At 48.9% G+C, this 24930-nt stretch overlaps 1 protein-coding gene across 7 annotated transcripts in view; it reads right to left on the bottom strand.

The window, feature by feature from the left end:
• Positions 1 to 4271: 4271 nt before the first annotated feature.
• Positions 4272 to 24930, bottom strand: part of ALDH1L1 (aldehyde dehydrogenase 1 family member L1) — a 111167-nt gene continuing 90508 nt past the window's right edge. For all 7 annotated transcript variants that reach the window (XM_077857557.1, XM_077857556.1, XM_077857553.1 and 4 more), the window contains 7 exons: positions 16644 to 16737; positions 14257 to 14356; positions 12861 to 12959; positions 10484 to 10649; positions 7632 to 7737; positions 6392 to 6591; positions 4272 to 4561 (listed from right to left, as the gene is read on the bottom strand). In XM_077857557.1, coding sequence (XP_077713683.1) covers positions 4506 to 4561; positions 6392 to 6591; positions 7632 to 7737; positions 10484 to 10649; positions 12861 to 12959; positions 14257 to 14356; positions 16644 to 16737 — 821 coding nt within the window. In that variant the 3' untranslated portion in view covers positions 4272 to 4505. The remainder of the gene's footprint in view (positions 4562 to 6391; positions 6592 to 7631; positions 7738 to 10483; positions 10650 to 12860; positions 12960 to 14256; positions 14357 to 16643; positions 16738 to 24930) is intronic.

Genomic DNA, 24930 nt, shown 5'->3' on the forward strand with positions numbered 1-24930 from the left:
CTCTCCCTTGTATTACATAGAGAAAGCCGGGGTCATCTTCAGATCCTGAACATCCCGCAGCAGCCCCTTTTTACCTCATCAGAACATTTCTTCTGAACAAATGCAAAGCTCTGCCTGAAATGGCTTATGGTAAATTCTATCTCCTCTGGATCATCATGTTTAGATCAAGTCAGATCGACAGAGAGCTACAGCTGGGCCTCAGAGTCCATCCTCCTCCCCACTGTATTTGGAGAGTGTAGTGTTCCAACCATGCTACCAGGCTGGTCCCTCGTGCAGCCAGTGGGCCTACATGTGCTCAGCCTACCTTGGGGAAGGTCATAAGAAACAGCAGTCTACACCTTAACACCCTACTATAAAATAGGAGAAGGCAGTGGTCACCACATCATAATTTTTTCTAAGGAGGACTCACAAGATGGGTTTCTTTCTGTACTCCAGAAAAACTAGTTTGCTTCTTCTCTCATATGGACACTGTGAATTAGGTCACAGGTCAGGTTCCCTCACACTCTTGTCAGTTAGAAAGCTCTGAGCTAAATTGTGGTCCAATTTTTTTTCAAGAATTTATTTATTTATTCATGAGAGACACACAGAGAGAGGCAGAGACACAGGCAGAGGGAGAAGCAGGCTTCCTGCAGGGAGCCTGATGTGGGACTCGATCCCAGGACCCCAGGATCATGCCCTGAGCCAAAGGCAAACGCTGAACCTCTGAGCCACCCAGGCATCCCTGTGGTCCAACTTTAAAATGGTATAAAAGTTCACACTTTTGATACCAACCACACTCCTGATTTTATCCTTCTGCTGTATTCCTCTTTGCCCCAATTCGCTCATGCATTTCAGATGCAATGAAACGCCGGGACACCTGCACCCCGATGTTTCTAGCAGCAATGTCCACAATAGCCAAACTGTGGAAGGAGCCTCGGTGTCCATCAAAAGATGAATGGATAAAGAAGATGTGGTCTATGTATACAATGGAATATTAGCCATTAGAGACGACAATTACCCACCATTTGCTTCAACGTGGATGGAACTGGAGGGTATTATGCTGAGTGAAGTAAGTCAATCGGAGAAGGACAAACATTATATGGTCTCATTTATTTGGGGGAATATAAAACATAGTGAAAGGGAATAAAGGGGAAAGGAGAAAAAATAAGTGGAAAATATCAGAAAGGGAGACAGAACATGGAAGACTCCTAACTCTGGGAAACGAACCAGGAGTGGTGGAAGGGGAGGAGGGCGGGGGGTGGGGGTGACTGGGTGACGGGCACTGAGGGGGGCACTTGATGGGATGAGCACTGGGTGTTATTCTGTATGTTGGCAAATTGAACACCAATAAAATATAAATTTATTATTAAAAAAATAAATAAATTTTATTATGTTTCTAAAATGCCTTGAACTCTTCTGTTAATGTGGAGAAAGATAAATGCATTTAAAATTATGAAAAGACACTCTTATTTGTCCCGTGTACCACTGACTGCTGGCAAGTCATCTTGGTTGATACACACCTCCATTGTGCTGGGGGTTCGCCTGCCACCGTGACGCAGGCTCCCCAAACCCGTGTAAATTCCTAGGTGAGAAGAGCACTAGGAGCATCTTTATTCTATCTAGATGACTGGGTAGGCCCCTAGATGGTGGCTGTCACCAGAAAGACCAAGCCATCATTAGAAGTTTGGCATCTTCAGCCCCCCACCTCCAACCAATCTCCAGAGAGGGAACAGGGGCTAGAAATGGAGTCAATGATTGAACATGACTATGTGAGGAAAAGCCCATAAAAATCCCAGTAGTATGGGGTTTGGAGAGCTTCCAAGTTGGCAAAGACATCCACACTGTTTGTTAGAAAGATGATCCATCCCAATTTCACAAGGACGAAAAGTCCAGGGCTCAGGACTCTCCCAGATGTCACCCAATGCATCTCTTTATCTAGCTCTTCATCTGTATGCTCTTCATCTGGCTCTTTATCATACCCTTATTACACTGGCAAACATAAGTATTTCTCTGAGTTCTGTGAGCTTCTCCAGAAAATTAATGTAAGGTGGGAGTCATGGGAATCTCCAAATTAGGTAGAAGTTGTGGGGTAACCTGGAGACCTGCTCTTTGTGACTGGCATCTAAAGTGCGTGGGAACAGTTTTGTGGGACTGAGCTCTTAACCTGTGGGACCTGACACTATGTCTGGGTGGATAGCGTCACATTGATTTAAATTGTAAGACACCCAGCTAGTGTAACAGAGAATTGCTTGATGTGGGAAACACCCCTCACATTTGGTGACCAGAAGTGTCAAAAGTGAAGTGTTCCATGTAAAAGTAAAGGAGTCACCGCAGGAAAAAAAATACATAGGAGGGGAAAGCAGGTGGTTTCTCTTGTATACTTACTTTACAGTTTCAGGAGAATTCTTGAAGAGAGGGGAACCTAGAAAGGTAGGAGCCCAGCCAGCACATCTAAACAGAGGTGTCAAGTGGAACTGTAGGGGGGCCGCCTGGCTGAAACCAAGCTCTGTGTGTGTATCTGAAGAGGGAAGAAAAGGCTGTCTTGGTTCTGTTTGGGTTCAGATGAGCCTGTGCTCCACCTGTTGTCTGCTCCTCTGCTGTGAAGGGCTTTTTGCAGGGAAGCCAGGGCTGACCCCTCTGGATGTGGGGCAGACTTCCAGCTGCATTAGCTGGATGCCACTGTTGGTGCCCTGGCCCTGGGGTATTTGAGGTGAAACAAAGGGGCTTGGGAAAGGGGCAGGCATAGGACTCATCTGGTTGGATGTGTGTTAAGGCAGGTCTGCCTTTGGACAAGAAAGGTCTTCTCTCAGGGAGGTGGTTCTCCACCATCAACCATCACGATCAATTCCCAAGTAGGGAACAGAGTCCAAAAGGCTTAGGCTGAGCTGAAAAACACATTTCTTCCCTTCTGTGGGCACAAAAATTGAGATCACAGTTCCAGGGCTGGGGTGAGATGGCCCTGGGGCAGCAGGCAGGCAGGCAGGCGGAACCCGGCCTGAGCACTTCCCATGGGGCCTGGAGTGGGTCAGGGCTTCAGGACTCTGAGTCAGATTTTTTTGCTCTTCCTGACCCTCTAAGAAGGTTTTGTGAGAAGTTGCAACCTGATGGCAGTGATTCATGGGGCGTCGAGAGAAGGGATCGCTCCATGCTTGGGGCAGAGTAGACATGGAGGTACAGGTCCCCCCCCAAGGCGGCAGCAGTGCCCAGTGGGGTGGCTTGCTCCCCCAGACCACCACAGCTAAGGCCTGGCCCCAGCAATGAAGGAGCTGGGGACTCAGTACCAAAGGGCCTAATAACGTTTCTGCCTCAATTTTCTTGCCTACAAATGGGAACAAAAATAGTTGGGCTAATGGAAGGATTAAATGAGGTAGATACATAGAGATGGCCTTAGAACCCCCAGACCTCCAGTTAGCGCTCAGTGAACCACTGCTTCTCACGATTACTACCACTCACAAGGGGGGTCTGGACGGGCCTTCTGTAGAAGTATATCCTGAATGGAAGAGAAGGCTTAATGGAAGGAAGCCAGGCATGGGGACCTTTGTGGGTTGGGGACGGTGTCATAGGCCCCAAGGGGCAGAGTCGGCCACAGGGGGAGGATTGCAGCTGCTCCCAGATGAGCAAAGGCTGGGCCAGGACACTCCTAGCACAGCCAGGGAGCCTGCAAGGCGAAGAGGAGAACTTCAGATGCTGCGGAGCCCAGAGGGGCAGAGCTGGGGGGCGGCAGGGGGCTGGAATGCCAAGAAGAGAGTGCCATGTGGGGTAAACTGAGGCAAGAACAGGTAAGTGGAGGTGTGATGTTTGGGACCTAGGGGGTAGGCCCAGAGTCCTGCAGGGTGAGAGAAAAAAGAGAGAACAAAGTGGAGAGACAAGAATCCACAGAGATACACAGAACACATGATAGAGTGAGCTCTGAAACCCCAGTCTGGGGCAGCACAGCCCCCCCCCCAGTGCCCTTGGGTCAGCTGAGGTCAGCTCCTGGGAGGCTGCAGCGCTGGCAACAGTGTGAGGCCTGCCCGAGGAGCTGCAGGGAGGACAGGGCCTTTCTGGGCCGGGAGGGCTGTCCGTCCTGCTTCCTCTGCTCTGCACTTCCCAAGAGTCGTGCCATCAGAGGCTCCCGTGCCTCCCTTCATCTCAGCACCTGCTTCCTCAGGCTGCAGTGGATGCACACCCAGTTGCCAGTGCTGCACCTCTCCCCAGGGCACCTTCCTTGAGCAATGCACTCAAGTGTCAGGACTTGCAGGGCCGCCCAGGATCCCCACAGGTGAAGCTGAGAGACACGGGGGTCCTGCAGCCACTGGTCAGAATCTTTATTCACCCTGGGGCCACTTTCCCACTCAGCCAGAGGCCACTGTGATCAGACAGGGGGTGCAGGTGGGAGGGCTTCCACATGGAGGTGCCACATGCACAGGAAGGGGTGAGAGGCCGAGACTCAGGGGGCAGCCCAGGCCTCCCCTGGGCAGGCAGGCTGGGTTGTGGGGGGCAAGAACACATCGTGGGGAAGGGGCTTTCTCTCAGGAGACCTTTCTTCAGTACTCAAAAGTAACCGTCTTGACCCGCAGGTACTCGTTCAGGGCCACCTCTCCTGAAAGACAGCAGGTGCCACGGGGAAGGTCACCCTCACAGCAGCAACTCAGGCAGGCCTCACCCTGTTGCCAGTGCTGCAGCCCTCTGACCTCACAGATCCCTGCGGCAACCATGTGGGGTCAGTGGAGGCTCAGCCCCAGTTACAGATGAGAAACCCAGACCCAGCAGGTGAGGCAGCTGTCGTGGGGTGGGGAAGCTGAGGATCCCACTGTGGGTGTCGGGATACAGACTACTCTGGGCAACTATTCCAGAAACTTCCCTGCCCTGACTGCCTCCTCGTGAGGCTCGGCAGCCCCATCAGCCCGAGGGTAGTCAAGGGGCTTTCTGGTGCCCTCCTGCTACCCAGAGGTACCAGCCCATCCCCTGCCCCCACGGCCGCCCCCTAGCTAATCGCAGGTCATACTACTATGGGGAACAAGAGTCGCAAGCACCCAGAATTTGGCTGTGTTCTGCAGCTGGTGTGCTCGGCCTCACAACCAGTGCCTGGGGCCTGCAGTGCCTGGCATCTCCCCCACTCACTAAGGTTGGCTCCAGGAGCCATACTTCACCAGCCAGGCCTGCGGAGGTCCCTGGGCCAAACCCAGTGGGTTATTGGGGATGCCTGGTTTATGTGCACAGGACACAGGACGAGGTAGCTGCAGAGAGGATAGACTGCAAGAGCTCAGGGGCAGAGCTGTAAGTGACAGAGATCAGATCCTGAGGACTCGGCACCCACAGCCTCCTGGATGACAGTGGTCCTTGTAGATTCCAGTGGAAGAACCGAGATGGGGAAGCAGGAAGGAGCGGCAGGCAGGGACGAAGGGAGCAGTACTGTCCAACATGGTGTGTGTGTGCGCGTGTGTGTGCCTGTGCATGTGTGTGCCTGTGCGTGTGTGTGCCTGTGCGTGTGTGCGTGAACCCCACCTCTGTGGGCACAGTGTTGGGCCTTGGGGTGTTGATGGGGCTCCTTTCACAAGCATCCCTAGGGTTTTCTGCAGGGTGTAAAAGAAGGAATGGGGAGAAAGTGGAACAGCAACCTCTCCATGGTCAAGCCTCCCCTCCAACCTCCCTGAGGATCCTGAGCTGGGTTCAAGGATGGAGGCTCTAGGAGACAGCTGCTCTCCAGATGCTGTCCCCACTGCCCCGCCCCCACTCCTGGGTGTTAGAGCTGGGATCCCCAACTGGAGGTGGTCCTCAGCGGCTGGATTCCATAGTGGCAGGACTGAGAGAGCAGTGCTCATGCTAAATCACGCAAGAGCCATGGAAAGAGGAGTGTCAGACCAGAACCCCTTCCCCTGGCAGGCCAGGCGGGCCTTGTGCTTGGCTACCCACCTGGGTGACACCGTCTCTATGCTAGGGACTCACACTGCCCCACTGGCCTCCACACTCAGCTTCCACAGCTTCTCCGGTTTCTGTGAGTGAAGTTCTGACTGCGGCCCCCAGGGTTCTGCTATGTGGCCCCCTGTCTGCCTCCCCAGCTTCCTCCCTCCATCAGTCCTCCCCATCCCTGCACTCAGGCCTCTCTCTGAAGCTCCAGGACCAAAGCCGCTGTCTCCTCTGCCAGGAACACACACCCCCACGTCTTTATACAGCCTCCTCCAGCCACTCACACCTCAGGGCAGGTGCCACCCCCTTGGAGAGGCCCACCCTAGTCCCCACTAAAATTACCCTCCCAGTCCTCCTAGCTGGATCGCACAGACTTGCCCGTTGCCTAAACTCCCTAGCAGGATCTTGTTTTCTGTCTTCATTTTCACCTGCACCCCCTCCCACCCCAGTAAGAAGCGAGCCCCGGCCTCCAGGACAGGGCCTGGCATAAAGGGGCCTTAACAGATGTCCAGGATTAGGTTACCGAGGTCTTTGCCAAAGCCGGACTGCTTGAAGCCTCCGAAGGGAGCGGCCACATCCGTCTTGTTGTATGTGTTGACAAACACGGTGCCTGCCTCCAGCCTGTCGCTGACGTACAGGGCTCTGTTGAGGTCTCTGGTGAAGACGCCGGAGGCCAGGCCGAACTCTGTGGCGTTGGCCCGAGACAGCACAGTGTCCACATCGCTGCATGGAAAACCCAGCAAGAACTCCGTGAGGAGGGTCACAGGGCCCCTCTGGGCACTGCTTGCAGAAAGACCTGCACCTGCCTCCAAGGGAGGCCCGGCCTAAGGTGCCAGGCCCACAGCAAGTGTGGAAGGGTAGGGCAGCCAAGCGAAGAGCAGAGGATGACAGAGCGGAGCAGGGTCCTGTCATCATGGGCGAGCCCCTCGCTGTACAGACAGGGGGATGGGAGCCCAGGGACGGGGGCAGGCTGGGCACCACCACACACATCAGGCATTCCTCTGGGAGCTAGACCGGGGGCACCCACAGACATCAGAGACTTGAAGACTTAGCACACTGTATGCTTAGTAGATGGGAGAAAAGAATCTCATTCTAGTGCCATCAGCATGTGACGAAATTTTTGATAATTGTTTGACGGTTGGAAGTATAATGTGTCGGAGATGAGGTGCCACTCTGCAATCATCCCAAAGGTGCTACTCTGAAAGATCATGGGAAAAGAGCCCGTGGTAGAGCAATTACGGCCAGGCCGATTCCTCTCTCGTTAAGCCAGGTCTGGCCTCCATGACTTGCTGGACCAAAAGGACTGGTATAAATGAGGTTCTCAGCTCTCTGAGGCCAACTGATGGTTCTTGAGAAGACTTGCACCTTCCACCTGGCCTCTGGGGGAGCTGGGTGCCGGGCAGCAACAGCCTGACAGACCACAGAGCAGAGGTGGCCAGCTCCATGGAATCCTCACCAAATTGAAGACTCACAAGTGAAATAAGTAACTTGTTATTCCAAGTCACTGGGGCTTGGGGTGGTTATTATGCAGCAGTGGATAAGAGCAGAACCCAGCATGCTGTGAGGCACCAGAGTCCAAGAGGACACTCAGTGGGACCCAGCCCTGCTGGTCCCCTGGGGCTCTCCTAACTTCATTGGCAGGAAGCTCGGCTCCATCCAGCTACGTTCCCCTTCTGCAGCTCCCCTCCGCAAAGCTCAAGTGAAGACTGCAGTGAGGCACGGAAAAGGTCAGGTTCTCAAGAGACAGAAGCAGGACTCCCTACCCGTCAGCAAACCGAGAGATGATCATGATGGGCCCAAAGGACTCTTCCTTGGCTATGAACATGTGGTCCTCCACGTCTGTGAAAACAGTTGGCTCGAAGAAGAAACCTGAGGGGAGAGACAGCGACCCGGTCTGCGGGTGGGCGGTCCTCTCCCCGGCCAGGCCCGGCCCCACCAGCTACCACACACACATCCCACCCCAGCACTGCCATTCGTGACACTGTGTGCTGGATGCTACATCCTGTGAGTGGCTTTCCTGCCCAGACATACGAGTTCACAGGATCCTCGCAGTGATCTGCGGTGGATCAATGAAATGCTGCTGAGGAAAATGAGCAGCTCAGTGTTGCTCTGTGATAGAGTGGGGATTTTTTACCTAGTGCAGCCCCTCACATGACTCACCATCAGTCCCCGTGCAGTAGGTTGAGTGGGGGAAGCCTCGCACACAGACAGGTTCTGATGGACAGGACCTCCCAGGACTGCCTCCCGGCTTCCCAGCCCCTCGGTGCAGGTGCTGATGCCTTAGGTGCAGGCGCAAATGCTCTCCACCAGGATCCAGCCACCTGCTCTCCTGTCAACACATGACCACCCCCTACTCCCATCCAGACTGCTGCCCCTACAGGCCCTAGTTGTAGATGGAGCCACCTCTGACAGCAGGAATGCTTCCTCTATTTCTCCTCTAGACACAGTCTTGGGACCCTGAGACCCTACTGGACTGAGATGTAATTTAGCCTGACTGAGGGAAATTGACAGATTTGAAATTTTTTCTTTCTAGTTTTTAGAAAAACAACAACAAAAAACTAACTTTAAAAACAACTTAAAATATTCCATATTTTTCATACATTTACAAATTACATATATATTTAAAGATTTTTTAAATTCATTTATGAGATACACAGAGAGAGGCAGAGACACAGGAGGAGGGAGAAGCAGGCCCCCCGCAGGGACCCCAATGGGGGACTCGATCCCAGGACCTGGGGATCATGCCCTGAGCCGAAGGAGATGCTCAACCACTGAGCCACCCAGACGTCCCTATAAATTATATTTTAACGTTAATCACAATTTTTGAAACCTAAGTTAGGTATGAACACGTGTTGACTCATGTGTTATGGCCTGTATTCTCTCAGCCTACAGACTGCTGGCTGCCAGGCACTGGAGGCCCTGGGCTGGGCAGGAGCTGTCCCTTTCTTGTTCTTTCTGTACTCTTCTCTGCCTCTCTGGACTCTGTGAGGGGGACTGCATGCCCTGCATCCCTCATCCTCTGATTTCTAGTTGGGTTTATATCTTGCAACTCTTCTCCTCATTGGGTTCCAAGAATTCTACTCCCTCCTCTTGGCCCTCAAGCCAGTGGGTAGTAATGGCAGCTGCCTAGTATCCTGGTTTCTGCATGCTGCCCCCTCTAACTGTTCTGCAAACCATGCCTTTGCTTCACTCTCTCCCATCACACCCTGAACTCTGGTCTTATGGACCCCTACCTAGTCTACTGAGTCAGGGAAGGGGGTTAGGCAGACAGTGGTCATCAGTGGCCAGGGAGCTCTGTGACACAGGAGCACCTATGGTCTGTGCCTGGATATTATTTGAGCTGGTTGATGAATTCACCAAGTGAGGAAATGGAGAGGTGTTTCCTAATCAGAGGAGCAGCAGAAGCCCAGGGAGCAGGAAAACGTGAGGTGTATTCAGAGAGAGTAAAATGTGGCTGGAGCATAGATCATGGGCAAGCCAGTTAGCAACAGACCATGGAAGACCCTGGTGTGAAGTGAGGAGTTGGAGCTTGCTGCTGCAGGGGGACGGGTCACTGTAGAAGTTGCTTCAGTGTTGGGGGAGACATAATAAGACTCCTGGCAGCTACCATAAACAAGGGGTTAGCATGGCACAAGACATTCCTCAGGAAGCAGACGTGATGGTCCAGGTAAAACAAGCTGCAGAGGGTCAGCAGTAAGGTAGCAGGGAAGGCAAGAAAGATTTTTAATTTGAGAGAATCAGGCAATTAATTTATAATAGATGGTCAAGAAAACAGAGTCAAGAATTCATCGTTTCCTTCCCTCTTTCATTCCATCAAATTAATTCAGGTTTGGTGTGAGTGTCCGTGCTGGCATGAAGGACCTAATAGTATAGAAGACAGACACCACATCTATCCCCATATGGCAGGCAGTCTAACAGGGAAGCAGCTCAAACAGTCTGTGCCAAAGCCCTTGGCTCTAGTGACTTGACCAGATGGAAGATTCCAGAGAGGCAAGTGTATGTCTGGGTCAGGACACTCAGATAATGCGATGGAATTAGTACCCATTCAGTCTGAAGGGCCTGGGGTCCTGCAGGTGGGTGTGTCTAGGTGGTCAGGATTTCTGGATGAGGAGGAGCCTGGAGACAGATATTTGGGAGGGTGTGAACCACTGCAGGGGTGAGATCCTCCAGGGAAATGGTCTGTCACGGGAAGCTTTCCAAGCGCAGAGAAGACTTGGGGATATACTTCCATTCAAGGTACAGGTGAAGAAGGAGGTTTAGCGAAAAGTGACCACTGAAAAGTAATGCCAAAGCCAGAAAGCCACGAAAGCCAGTGCCATGGAATCCACGGGAGGAAAGAATTTCAAGGATTCGGAGATGTTTATGGAGAATCAAAGTCCACTATGATACACATTAAACCAGCACTGACTGGATTTCAGCTCTGGTGTCTTCACCTTGCTGGGACCACACCTGGTCTGGCAGGTGTGCAAACAGCCAAGGGCACCATATCTAATGTCCCGGATGAACCCAGAGGCCTGGGAGCCTAACCATGGCCTTCACATGCCTCCAGCTCTAGCTGGGCAGGAAGCCAGAGGCCATGCTGCCTGCCCTGCAGTTCACCAGCGCTCTGACTGACCTGGCCGAGGGACCTGATGCCCACCACAGACCAGGGTGGCCCCCTCCTCCACACCATGTTGGCAGTACTCCACCAGCTTCCGTAGGTGGGCTTGGTGGTTCTGTGGCCCATGGTTGGTGTCCCGGTCTAGAGGGTTGCCAATTTTCATCTTCTTCACCTCTTCTACCTGTGGAAAGTCCTTCCAGTTAGGTCCTGCTCAGCATCTGCCAATGCTCCAAACCTGATGCGCCTAACATGTCTGCATGTTAGTGACCAGCCACTGGCCGCTGAAGAAAGTCCACACGCCCTAAGGATGTTCCATATTCTGGTTCCAAGCCTGCCTTTCAGGGTGAAATCCCAAATGTACCCTATGCACAAAGCCTAGTGTCAGACAAGCTGGGAAAACAGAGGTGTCCAGGGACACAGGGGAGTGCTGGAGATGGGCCCGCAAGGAGCGTGTCACTACCGTGGTCCTGCACCCAGCTTCAAGCGCTGAGAAGCTGAGAGAATGCTTGTCTGAGCTCCAGAATGTGAATAGGAGTGGGGCAGGGCAGCTCTGGTCCTGCTGGAGCACCACGGTGACAGACTCTAAGCGGAGTGGAGGGCCAGCTTTGAGGCCACCACTCTTGCCTGCTTCCAAGGCCAGTCCCAAGACCCCTCCTCTGGGAAGCCTTCCTTGTTGCCTCAGCCAAGCTACAAGTAGGTCTAGGCTTTGCCCACTGAGACGTGGATTTGGGTCTCATACAAGATGTGCCAGGTGGCATCTGCCAGATTCTGGGGCTGGGTGCAGAGTCAGAAAAGCCTTTGAATATGGTTGCTGTGCTACAGAAGAGAACTCAGGGGGCATAACCAGTGAGAGGTAGACATCAGACCTTCCGGGCTCCAGGCTGGGGCTCGCCCCTCTCACTTTGTCACATCTCTTCAGGCTTCTTCCCTAGTTTCTTAAAACCAAACAAAGCCAATGCTGCCCTCCTCATAGCTGCGTCAAGGTCAGGCCTGACTGGCCGCCTCCTCCTCGGAGGCCAGGGTTACTTCACCCCTCCATTCAGGCTCTGCACCCCGCCCCCCAGCCAGGCCTAATTGGATGCAGAAGACACCCTCTCACCAAGGACCCCTTAGCACAGTAGGCTGTTGCGCCCCTTCCTTGCTCCCACCTGGCCACCGACGACCCCCAGCCCCATCTGTCCCTAGGATGCCAAGAGCAGTAATGCTGAGTGTTCTGGTTGTGCAGCTCACTTCCTGTATTTGGGAACTGAGACTATCCTGACAGTTCTGCTGGGATTGTGACCTTTACTATTACCCTGTGGGGGTTGATGACTCTCTTGCAGACTCCTAGAAGGGACTGGGGCTTGCTTAGCTCTGTGTTCCCCACAACTACACCCACTCGGTGAGCCATCCCCCTAGTGGGTCCTTCATCATGACTCCCCATCTGTGCTCCAGGTTCAGCTAGTCCTGCCAGGCTGCCCAACTCCCAAACTACAGTGGGTTATGCATTATACTCATTTCCCATCGGGGTAGGCTTCGTTTCCCACCTCCTGAATCTGGGCTGGGCTGTGCCTTGCTTTGGCAGGTAGAATGTGGGAGAAACAAACTTTGGAGGTCCCAAGAGGCATTTACACTCCTATTCTCATAGGAGCCCTGCCATTGGCCTTGCATGTGTCCAAGCACATGCTGCAGGATGTCCACAGGGACAACAATGAACCATCCCAACACAGTCACCAAGTGCCCCCATGACCGCAGATGCATGAGCAAGCTCAGCTGAACCTGGGCTGGTGCCCACACAGCCAACCCGCAGGGCTGTGCCTGCATAAATATCTGTTATCCTGAGCTACTAAGTTTGGGGAGTAGCTCATTATGTGAGCACCCACCCTGCAGCAGCCATGAGAGGTGGCTGCTGATGGTCGTAGGTCCAAGGGAGACCTCCTCCAGCCCATGGACACTCGTAGCCAACAGCTGTTGACAGAGGACAAAAGCTTGGCCCATTGACCCCAGGGGTATCATTCATGCTCCAGAGCTCCTATCTGTGGGTCAGTCTAGGGCTGGATGTCACTCGAGACCGTGTCTTGTCTCTGTCCTCTCCCGGTCACTCCCACCTCCTGGGCTTCACCTGACAGCTTGCCCACAGTGAGCCACATACACCTGAATTCCTGGCTTAGGCTTCTCTGCTAGGGAGCTGACCTAGGACAGACCCTTTTTGGTTATGTCAGTTTGAGCTGCAGGGTTACTATTTCTTCCTGAAACAGTAAAAAAACAAGTGAAAAAGGATACAGCTTTGCCCAATGGTTTCCTCACTCAAGTGGACAGCTCCTGAAGCCACGTGGCCCAGCCCTGCCTCTCTGTCCCCAGCCCCCTGCAGCACACGTGGCTGCCCCAGTGAAGACTCTGCAGTAGAACTTACCACCTTCTGCACAAACTGGTCATGAATCGAGTCCTCTACAAAAAGCCGGCCTGCTGCAATGCAGTTTTCCCCTTTGTTGAAGAAGACAGAGCTCATCCCCTTTGGAGAATGGATAAGAATGCGAGCTTAGAGCCGCTCCCAGGGTGCCAGCCCCCTATATCCCACCAGCCCCAGGTACCTCCTTCTTATAGGGAAGGGGAGGAATGTGTGTGTTCCAATCTCCGATGGGATGGTGGGCCAGGCCCAGCCAGCAATGGGCACACAGGTTCTATTCATTCTTTGATCATCTTAAGAGAACAGATGAGTCCCATCCCCTGGGGGACACCTGTGTCCACACTGCAGAGAGTGGAGGACGAGAGGGAGTGGAGTGGAGTGGAGTGTGCCTGGAGACACTATATACAAGTGTGTTCCCTGGGGTGATGTAGGAGGGGTCAGAGCCCACTCTCTTGGGGCTGAGCCTGGAGAGTCTATTCGCTTGGAGTGGGCAGCAGTTGGCAGGCAAAGGCAGGCAGGCAGCCCCATGTTGTGGGAGGGACAGGGTGCCAGCCCAGGCCTGAGAGAACTCCTAGGAGTCCAGAATAAACGTTAGACCTGGTAGCCCTATGTGGGGGGCTAGGGGAGGCGGGAGAGCTTGGCTCTCCTGGCAGCTGGGATTTAACTGCCCAGTGACATGGCCTAGGCCTCTGGCCCTACAGTAGTGGCCTTGGCACTGGGACCAAGAGCCTGCACTGATGGACTTGCCTCCCTCAGTTTCCCTATCCGAGGCCCACTCCCTTTCATGTTCATGCTGGGCATCACACTGACCTCCAAGGCACAGTGAGACTTGGATGGAATGGGGCATACCTGGATGGAATGGATACCTGGTTGAAATGGCTTGCTCAGTTGTGGAGTGGGGGACAGAGGTGTGGAGAGGGGGACCAAGGCATAATAACGACAATGACAATACGAACATAAGAACCACTGACATACAGCACCTGCCACATCTTCTGTGCCCTTCAGGCTTATTAATAGCTTGTTGAACCCTGAAACAGCCATAGGAGTATTCTCCCCCCTGGTACAGGTGAAAGCACGAGGCCCAGAAACATGAAGTAGCTAGCCTGAGGCTGCCCCATGAGTCAATGGTGGGGATGGGCAAGTAGGCACAGCAGAAAGGAAAAGCCGTCTGCTGATTTCAGAACAGATGGACAGATGGAACTATGGCTTACATTTCCTCTTCCGTGAAGCTGATCTCAGTAATCCTGACCATTATGAAACTTCTCAGTATGCTTGTTCTCTGGAAGGCATATGTCATTCCTTGCCCCCTAGGCCCCTTCCTGTCAGTCTAGGCCAAATGTGTGAGTTTGTAGAGTCAGAGATGGGTGCCCCACCTCCACCCCCCAGGCAGGCAGGCCCTCACCATCTGCACAGCCTTGCTGAGGTCACAGTCAGCAAAGATGATGAGGGGCGACTTCCCTCCCAGCTCCAGGGACACCTTCTTCACGTTACTCAGGGCGCAGCTGAAAGGGACAGAGGTTGGTAAGGCTGGGTCCCTGGGATACTGAGACATGGGGGCTCCAGGTGGAGGGGCCAAGGGAAGCTCCAAAGAGGGCAAGCTTCTCCCCAGCCCCACGCGCATCAGCTCTCCCCTTTCCCTCCCCTTGCCACTCTGCTGCCTTCCTCTTCCATACCCAGGCCCATGCCCACCACAGGGCCTTTGCTCTCATAGCCCCCTCTGGCTCACTCCTCCTTCAGATATTCTCGAAGCTCATTCATCACTTCCTTCGGTCTCTGCTCCATCCCCTTGTTGGGGTGCCTGCCCCAACTGCTCCCTATAATTTGCACACCCTTGTGCTCCGTGCCTGCTGTGCTTTGCTGCACGTTGTATTTGTGTCTGACCCTGCTCATCAAAGCATAAGTCCCACTGGGCAGGCAGGCATTTGTCAGGTCATATGGCTGTGTTTGGTGGATATCCAACAAATAAACCAAACACAGAACCATTCCCCAGTTGGGACAGCTGCAATGCCATAGGGGCTTCGACACCTTGGATTTTTAGTGACAGGTGCAGAGAGGAGCTGGGGATCCTGTGCACACTGCCTCAGTGTGCACAAAGTGGACCTGTTGATACTGTCCTCAGAGGGACGCTCAAAGCACTGGGCCGGTGAAACACAGGCATGGCGCAGGGTGGGAGTGGGGGATCTCCTCACTCAGGACTGACACAGCAAGAGGGCTTCCATCTCAGGTGCCAGTCATAGGGGTCTTGGAAAGCCCCCAGAAGATGGCAGTCCCAGAGCCACAGGATGCTACCCAAACCCTCCTGCCCTGGAGTCCTCAGAGCTGACATTCACTGAGCCCTGACTCGGACCTTAGCACACATGGGCTCACACATGGCTATCACCTACACAGCACAGGGGAGACTAGCTAGCTTTTCCAGCTACCCCGCCCACTCCCTCATCCGTCCATTTGTCCTGCATCACTCCCTGCCTCCCCCTCTTCAGTGCTGAGGCTTGCCCTCCTGCACCTCAAAATGCATCAGAGCAGCTCCACCTGGTCCACTGACAGGCTATGATAACAGCCTCTACTGACCCTGAAGGCACATTCCAACAGCCACATTGGCTGTGGCTCCTGACCCAGAAGACGACGTCATGTAAAGCTGCTGTGATCCAGCATGGTATCTAACTCAAGGAAAGGAACAGGGTCGAGACTGCACCCTGGCTCACAGAGGGGGTATGTGGGGCCAAAAGGTGAGAATCTCATCTTGTGGGGCACAGAGAGCCCATGGAGAGCAGGGCCAGAGGCTGCAGAAGAGTCTAGGAAGAAAAAACACTGCTCTGCATTGAGATGAGATGTTATTTTAACACAAAAGAAGCCTTTCTCCCCGTGGAATTGTCACATCATGGCTAGACTACCTGGGAGGTCCACGCATGAGCCTTGCAACAGAGACAGAGCTGGGTGGTCACATGGCCTCAGAGAAAGGTGTCAGTATACCCAACAGAAGCCCCAGCTTCTTTCTGTTTGTACCTTTCAATCAAGTACAGTTGTCTGAAACCCACTCCCAGAGTTCAGCTTCAGTGGGGTGGGGCTCAGGCATCCTGTGGTTGTCTTGGGGCAGCCAGGGCTACAAGGTACTGTGTTGTGGTCCATCCCTCTCCAAGCTCATCGGCTACATAGACCAGCACCATGGAGCATGCAAACTACCCTCGCTGAACTGATGGGGAAACTGAGGTCTGGAAGGGTCAGGGCTTGGCCACAGTCATATCATAAATTAATGACAGACCCAGGTATAAAACCCTAGCTGGCTGAGGCAAGTCCAAGGAATAAGAGATGAGAGGATGTTCTAGAACAGGTCAGTCCAATAGAATAGAACAAAAGCCTCAAATACCAGCCACATGCGTAATGGCAATTTTTTGGTGCCACTAAAAAAATAAATTAAATTTCTTTTAGTTTTAAAAGAAAACTAAAAAGAAACCAATGAAATTAATTCTAATATATTTTATTTAACCCAATTAATAAAAAATATTATTTCCACTTGCAATCAATAGAAGTTATTACTGCTCTGTGCAATAAGTTTTCAAAATCTGGTGGGCCTTTTACACTTGGAGCACATCTCAGTTCCCCAGTTCACTCATGGCCCCAAATCGCACTGAGGCTTCTGCACCCGCTGGTCTGAGTGTGCTCCACAGAGCAGCCACAGCAGCCTCACCAAGGGCTTGTCAGAACCCAGACACAAGGTCAGAACCTGCAACAGGCTCACATATGGCACTGCCCGCAACCCAACACTATGACCAGAGGTACCCAACCACCTACCTCTTCATAATGTGTTTCCCCACCTCTGTAGAACCCGTAAACCCAATTTTCCGCACATCAGGATGGTCTGAAAGTCTCTGGCCAACCAGCGAGCCTGCGGATGAGAGTGGGCAAGGGGGTCAGGTCGGCCGCTGGGTGCTGAGCAGGAGATACAAGCTCCACCACCCTTCAAACTTACATCTTGAAGCCAGAGCTGTGGGATGTGCCCCCAATTGCTTAGCGCCCTCAGTGCCCAGGGCTCGATGGGTCTCATTGCCTGCCACAGGCAGAACTGTGTTCCCTCAGACTTAATTATTTTGAAATCCTTACCCCCAGCACCTCAGATCTGACTGTATTTAGAGAGAGGGTCTTTAAAGGGGTGGTTAAGACAAGACCATCTTCTTTCTTCAACACATGCTGTCTCTTCAGCTGATCTCACCTCGGCTCACCTCTTCAAATGCCACCTCCAGATACATCATCCTCTAAATCTGTCTAGGATCTGGATCCACTTGTGATTCCTCTGACTGCTCGGCACCTCCACTTGGATGTCTAACAGCCTCTCAAATTCAATATATTTGAAACTGAACTCTTAATCTTTCCCCAGAAGTGTTCCTCCTGCAGGTTCTCCATTTCAGTAAACAACCTCTCCTTGCAGCAAGTTGTTGAAGCCAAGAACCTGGGAGTCAGTCTTGACACTTCCCTTCCCCACTTCATCAACTGCCCAATCCTGGAGGAGAACTGTCCCTCCATTTCCACTGCTCCCCTGCCTCTAAGTTCATAAAACTGCATGTGCCCAGGTGCACTTGTGAAGATTCTGGTTCATTAGGTTTGGACTGCAACATTTACATTCTCTATATATAGTTAAAGCTCTATAAGTGATTTATTTTTAAGTTTTATTTATTTATTTGAGAGAGAGAGAGAGAGAGAGAAACGAGAACATGAGTAGGAAGAGGGGCAGAGGGAGAGAATCTTCAAGCAGACTTCCCACTGAGCATGGAGCACAATCCTGGGCTCAATCCCACAACACATGAAATCATGACCTGAGCCAAAACCAACAGTCAGATGCTTAATGGGCTAAGCCCCCCAGAGGCTCCAGTTCTACAAGTGACTTTGATACTAATTCCATTCCACCATCCTTGTCAAAAAGAAGATAACTGGGAAAGTAAATATTTGCAAAAGATATATCTGATAAAGGCTTGTTATCCAAAATATACAGAGTTCAATAATAAGAAAATAAACAACCCAATTTTTTAAATGGGCAAAGGATCTGTACACACACCTCATCATAAAAGATATACAGATGAAAAATGAGTGTGTGTAAAGATGCTTAACATATATCACTAGAGATTGCAAATTAAAACAATCACTACATACTTATCAAAATGTCCAAAATCCAAAATGTTGACAATACCAAATGTTGAAGAGGTTTAGAACAACAGAAATCCTCATTCATGGCTGGTAAGAATGCAAAATGGTGCAACTGATTTGGAAGACAGTTTGGCCATTTCTTACAAAAGTAAAAATAGCCATATCGTAATCAACCACACTCCTTGGTATTCACCAAATGAGTTGAAAACTTATGTCTACATGACACACTGCACATAGATATTTGTAGCGGCTTTATTCATAGCTACAAAAACGTGGAAGCAACTGAGATGCCCTTCAGTAGGTGGACAGATAAATAACCTGTGGTACATCCAGACTATGGAATAGTATTCAGCATTAAAAAGAAATGAGCTGCAGATCAGCGTCCCTGCCCCTGGAGCATCCAGGCCTCTGCAGCCTGAGAGCTCCATAGTTACTGTGGGAGCTGAATCCAGGGCTCCAGAGCTGGCCACCACCACTGTGGTTGTTCCTCCTGAGGCCTCACGGAGTAAACAACCCCCACTGAGCCTCACTGTGGCCTCACCGGATAAACAGGATAAACATTACTCACTGAGCCCTGCACCAGACAGGGGCTGAGCAGCTCCCCCAAGTGCTAACACCTGAAAATCAGCACAACAGGCCCCTCCCCCAGAAGACCAGCTAGATGGCCAAGTTCCAGGGGAAGTCAGGGGACTTAAAGTATACAGAATCAGAAGATACTCCCCGGTGTTTTTGTTTGTTTGTTTGTTTTTTATTTCTGTTTGCTTCCCCCACCCTTTTTTCCCCTTTCTTTCCTTTTCTTTCTTTTTCATTTTTTCTTCCTTTTTTCTTTTTTCTTTTTCTCTTTTCTTTCCTTCTTTCTCTCTCTTTTTCTCCTTTTCCCAATACAACTTGTTTTTGGCCACTCTGCACTGAGCAAAATGACTAGAAGGAAAACCTCACCACAAAAGAAAGAATCAGAAACAGTCCTCTCTCCCACAGAGGTACAAAATTTGGATTACAATTCAATGTCAGAAAGCCAATTCAGAAGCACTATTATAAAGCTATTGGTGGCTCTAGATAAAAGCATAAAGGACACAAGAGACTTCATGACTGCAGAATTTAGATCTAATGAGGCAGCAATTAAAAATCAATTGAATGAGATGCAATCCAAACTAGAAGTCCTAACGACGAGGGTTAACGAGGTAGAAGAACGAGTGAATGACATAGAAGACAAGTTGATGGCAGAGAGGGAAACTGAGGAAAAAAAGAGAAACAATTAAAAGACCAGGAAGACAGATTAAGGAAAATAAACGACAGCCTGAGGAAGAAAAACCTACGTTTAATTGGTGTTCCCGAGGGTGCCGAAACGGACAGAGGGCCAGAATATGTATTTGAACAAATCATAGTTGAAAACTTTCCTAATCTGGGAAGGGAAACAGGCATTCAGATCCAGGAAATAGAGAGATCCCATCCTAAAATCAATAAAACCCGTTCAACACCTCGACATTTAATAGTTAAGCTTGCAAATTCCAAAGATAAAGAGAAAATCCTTAAAGCAGCAAGAGACAAGAAATCCCTAACTTATTTCACTCAGCATAATACCCTCCAGTTCCATCAACATTGAAGCAAATGGTGGGTATTTCAATCAGAGAAGGACAAACATTATATGTTCTCAATCATTTGGGGAATATAAATCATATTAAAGGGAATAGAAGGGAAGGGAGAAGAAATGGGTAGGAAATATCATAAAGGGAGACAGAACAAAAAGACTCCTAACTCTGAGAAATGAACTAGGGGTGGTGGAAGGGGAGGAGGGCGGGGGTGGGGGTGAATGGGTGATGGGCACTGAGGGGGGCACTTGACGGGATGAGCACTGGGTGTTATTCTGTATGTTGGCAAATTGAATACCAATAAAAAATAAATTTATCATTTAATAAATAAGAAAGTAAATAAATAAATAAATAAATACCATATTTACCATGACTACATGAGAAAGCTGCCATGATACGATATATCCTACCATGATATGAGTGTTGTAGATGTTTTCTTTTTTATATTTTTCTGTATTTTTCAATTTTCCTTAAAAAATAAGTTTAATTTAGGAAAAAAGAAATAGGATTTGAAAATTTTAGATTTCTAAAGATCTGGAGGATATAAATTAAAAAAAAAAAAAAGAAAAAGAAATCCCTGACTTTTATGGGGAGGAGTATTAGGGTAATAGCAGACCTCTCCACAGAGACCTGTCAGGCCAGAAAGGGCTGGCAAGATATATACAGGTTTCTAAATGAGAAAAACATGCAACCAAGAATACTTTATCCAGTAAGGCTTTCATTCAGAATGGAAGGAGAGCTAAAGAGCTTCCAAGACAGGCAGGAACTGAAAGAATGAATATGTGACCTCCAAACCAGCTCTGCAAGAAATTTTAAGGGGGACTCTTAAAATTCCCCTTTAAGAAGAAGTTCAGTGGAACAATCCATAAAAACAAGGACTGAATAGATATCATGATGATACTAAACTCATATCTGTCAATAGTAACTCTGAACGTGAATGGGCTTAATGACCCCATCAAAAGGCGCAGGGTGTCAGACTGGATAAAAAAGCAGGACCCATCTATTTGCTGCCTACGAGAGACTCATTTTATTTATTTATTTATTTTAAATCTTTTATTTATTTATTCATGATAGTCACACAGAGAGAGACAGAGAGGCAGAGACACAGGCAGAGGGAGAAGCAGGCTCCACGCAGGGAGCCCGATGTGGGACTCAATCCCAGGTCTCCAGGATCGCGCCCCGGGCCAAAGGCAGGCGCCAAACCGCTGCGCCACCCAGGGATCCCAAGAGACTCCTTTTAGACAGAAGGACACCTACAACCTGAAAATAAAAGGTTGGAGAACCATTTACCATTCAAATGGTCCTCAAAAGAAAGCAGGGGTAGCCATTCTTATATCAGATAAACAAAAATTTACCCCGAAGACTGTAGTGAGAGATGAAAAGGGACACTATATCATATTTAAAGGATCCCTCCAACAAGAGGGCTTAACAATCCTCATTATATATGCCCTGAATGTGGGAGCTGCCAAATATTTAAACCAATTAATAACCAAAGTGAAGAAATACTTAGATAATAATACACTTATACTAGCTCTTTCTACCCATGATAGGTCTTCTAAGCACAACATCTCCAAAGAAACAAGAGCTTTAAATGATACACTGGGCCAGGTGGATTTCACAGATATCTACAGAACTTTACGTCCAAACTCAACTGAATACACATTCTTCTCAAGTGCACATGGAACTTTCTCCAGAATAGACCACATACTGGGTCACAAATCGGGTCTGAACCAATACCAAAAGATTGGGATCGTCCCCTGCATATTCGCAGACCATAATGCCTTGAAATTAGAACTAATCACAACAAGAAGTTTGGAAGGACCTCAAACACGTGGAGGTTAAGGACCATCCTGCTAAAAGATGAAAGGGTCAACCAGGAAATTAAGGAAGAATTAAAAAGATTCAAGGAAACTAATGAGAATGAAGATAACCGTTCAAAATCCTTGGGATGCAGCAAAAGCAGTCCTGAGGGGTAAATACATCACAATAGAAGCCTCCATTCAAAAACTGGAAAGAACTCAAATACAAAAGCTATCCTTACACCTAAAGGAGCTAGAGAAAAAACAGCAAATAGATCCTACACCCAGCAGAAGAAGAGAGTTAATAAAGATTTGAGCAGAACTCAACGAAATCAAGACCAGAAGAACCATGGAACAGATCAACAAAACCAGGAGTTGGTTCTTTGAAAGAATTAATAAGATAGATAAACCATTAGCCAGCCTTTCTAAAAAGAAGAGAGAGAAGACTCAAATTAATAAAATCATGAATGAGAAAAGAGAGGTCACTACCAACACCAAGGAAATACAAACGATTTTAAAAACATATTATGAACAGCTATACGCCAATAAATTAGGCAATCTAGAAGAAATGGACGCATTCCTGAAAAGCCACAAACTACCAAAACTGGAACGGGAAGAAATAGAAAACCTGAACAGGCCAATAACCAGGGAGGAAATTGAAGCAGTCATCCAAAACCTCCCAAGACACAAAAGTCCAGGGCCAGATGGCTTCCCAGGGGAATTCTATCAAACGTTTAAAGAAGAAACCATACCTATTCTACTAAAGCTGTTTGGAAAGATAGAAAGAGATGGAGTACTTCCAAATTCGTTCTATGAGGCCAGCATCACCTTAATTCCAAAACCAGACGAAGACCCCACCAAAAAAGGAGAATTCTAGACCAATATCCCTGATGAACATGGATGCAAAAATTCTCAACAAGATACTAGCCAATAGGATCCAACAGTAACATTAAGAAAATTATTCACCATGACCAAGTAGGATTTATTCCCGGGACACAAGGCTGGTTCAACACTAGTAAAACAATCAATGTGATTCATCGTATCAGCAAGAGAAAAAACAAGAACCATATGATCCTCTCATTAGATGCAGATAAAGCATTTGACAAAATTCAGCATCCATTCCTGATCAAAACTCTTCAGAGTGTAGGGATAGAGGGAACATCCCTCAATATCCTAAAAGCTATCTACAAAAAGCCCACAGCAAATATCATTCTCAACGGGGAAGCACTGGGAGCCTTTCCCCTAAGATCAGGAACAAGACAGGGATGTCCACTCTCACCACTGCTATTCAACATAGTACTGGAAGTCCTAGCCTCAGGAATCAGGAACAAAAAGAAATAAAGGCATTCAATTGGCAAAGAAGAAGTCAAACTCTCCCTCTTCACCGATGACATGATACTCTACATAGAAAACCCAAAAGCCTTCACCCCAAGATTGGTAGAATTCATACAGCAATTTGGCAGGGTGGCAGGATACAAAAATCATTGCCCAGAAGTCAGTGGCATTTCTATACACAAACAATGAGACTGGAGAAAGAGAAATTAAGGAGTCAATCCCATTTACAATTGCACCCAAAAGCATAAGATACCTAGAAATAAACCTAACCAAAGAGGGAAAAGGACTACACCCTAAAAACTATAGAACACTTCTGAAAGAAATTGAGGAAGACACAAAGAGATGGAAAAATATTCCATGCTCATGGATTGGCAGAATTAATATTGTGAAAATGTCAATGTTACCCACGACAATTTACACATTTAATGCAACCCTATCAAAATACCCTGGACTTTCTTCAGAGAATTAGAACAAATTATCTTAAGATTTGTGTGGAATCAGAAAAGACCCCGAATAGCCAGGGGAATTTTAAAAAAGAAAACTATAGCTGGGGGCATCACAATGCCAGATTTCAGGTGGTACTACAAAGCTGTGGTCATCAAGACAGTGTGGTACTGGCACAAAAATAGACACAGAGATCAATGGAACAGAATAGAGAACCCAGAAGTGGAACCTCAACTTTATGGTCAACTAATATTCGATAGAGGAGGAAAGACGATCCACTGGAAGAAATACAGTCTCTTCAATAGATGGTGCTTGGAAAATGGACATCCACATGCAGAAGAATGAAACTAGACCACTCTTTCACCATACACCAAGATAAACTCAAAATGGATGAAAGATCTAAATGTGAGACAAGATGCCATCAAAATCCTAGAGGAGAACACAGGCAACACCCTTTTTGAACTCGGCCACAGTAACTTCTTGCAAGATACATCCATGAAGGCAAAAGAAACAAAAGCAAAAATGAACTATTGGGACTTCATCAAGATAAGAAGCTTTTGCACAGCAAAGGATACAGTCAACAAAACTCAAAGACAACCTACAGAATGGGAGAGGATATTTGCAAATGACGTATCAGATAAAGGGCTAGTTTCCAAGATCTATGAAGAACTTATTAAACTCAACAGCAAAGAAACAAACAATCCAATCATGAAATGGGCAAAAGACATGAACAGAAATCTCACAGAGGAAGACATAGACATGGCCAACAAGCACATGAGAAATGCTCTGCATCACTTGCCATCAGGGAAATACAAATTAAAACCACAATGAGATCCCACCTCACACCAGTGAGAATGGGGAAAATTAACAAGGCAGGAAACCACAAATGTTGGAGAGGATGCGGAGAAAAGGGAACCCTTCTTACACTGTTGGTGGGAATGTGAACTGGTGCAGCCACTCTGGAAAACTGTGTGGAGGTTCCTCAAAGAGTTAAAAATAAACCTGACCTACGACCCAGCAATTGCACTATTGGGGATTTACCCCAAAGATACAGATGCAATGAAACACCGGGACACCTGCACCCCAATGTTTCTAGCAGCAATGTCCACAATAGCCAGACTGTGGAAGGATCCTCGGTGTCCATCGAAAGATGAATGGATAAAGAAGATGTGGTTTATGTATACAATGGAATATTACTCAGCCATTAGAGACGACAATTACCCACCATTTGCTTCAACATGGATGGAACTGGAGGGTATTATGCTGAGTGAAGTAAGTCAATCGGAGAAGGACAAACAGTGTATGTTCTCATTCATTTGGGGAATATAAATAGTAGTGAAAGGGAATATAAGGGAAGGGAGAAGAAGTGTGTGGGAATTATCAGAAAGGGAGACAGAACATAAAGACTCCTAACTCTGGGAAAAGGACTAGGGGTGATAGAAGGGGAGGAGGGCAGGGGGTGGGTGTGAGTGGGTGATGGGCACTGAGAGGGGCACTTGATGGGATGAGCACTGGGTGTTATTCTGTATGTTGGCAAATTGAACACCAATAAAAAATAAATTTATTATTAAATAAATAAATAAATAAATAAATTATTAAAAAAAAAGAAATGAGCTATCGAGCCATGAAAAGACGTGAAGCTTAAATGTATATTACTAAATGAAAGAAACCAATCAGAAAAGAATGTATACCACTATATGACATTGTGGAAAAGGCAAAAGTATGGAGATAGTAAAAGATTCGTGGTTGCCAGGGATTGGAGGGAAAGAAGGT

The sequence above is a fragment of the Canis aureus genome, chromosome 19, assembly GCF_053574225.1.
Source record: "Canis aureus isolate CA01 chromosome 19, VMU_Caureus_v.1.0, whole genome shotgun sequence".
Lineage (NCBI taxonomy): Eukaryota > Metazoa > Chordata > Mammalia > Carnivora > Canidae > Canis > Canis aureus.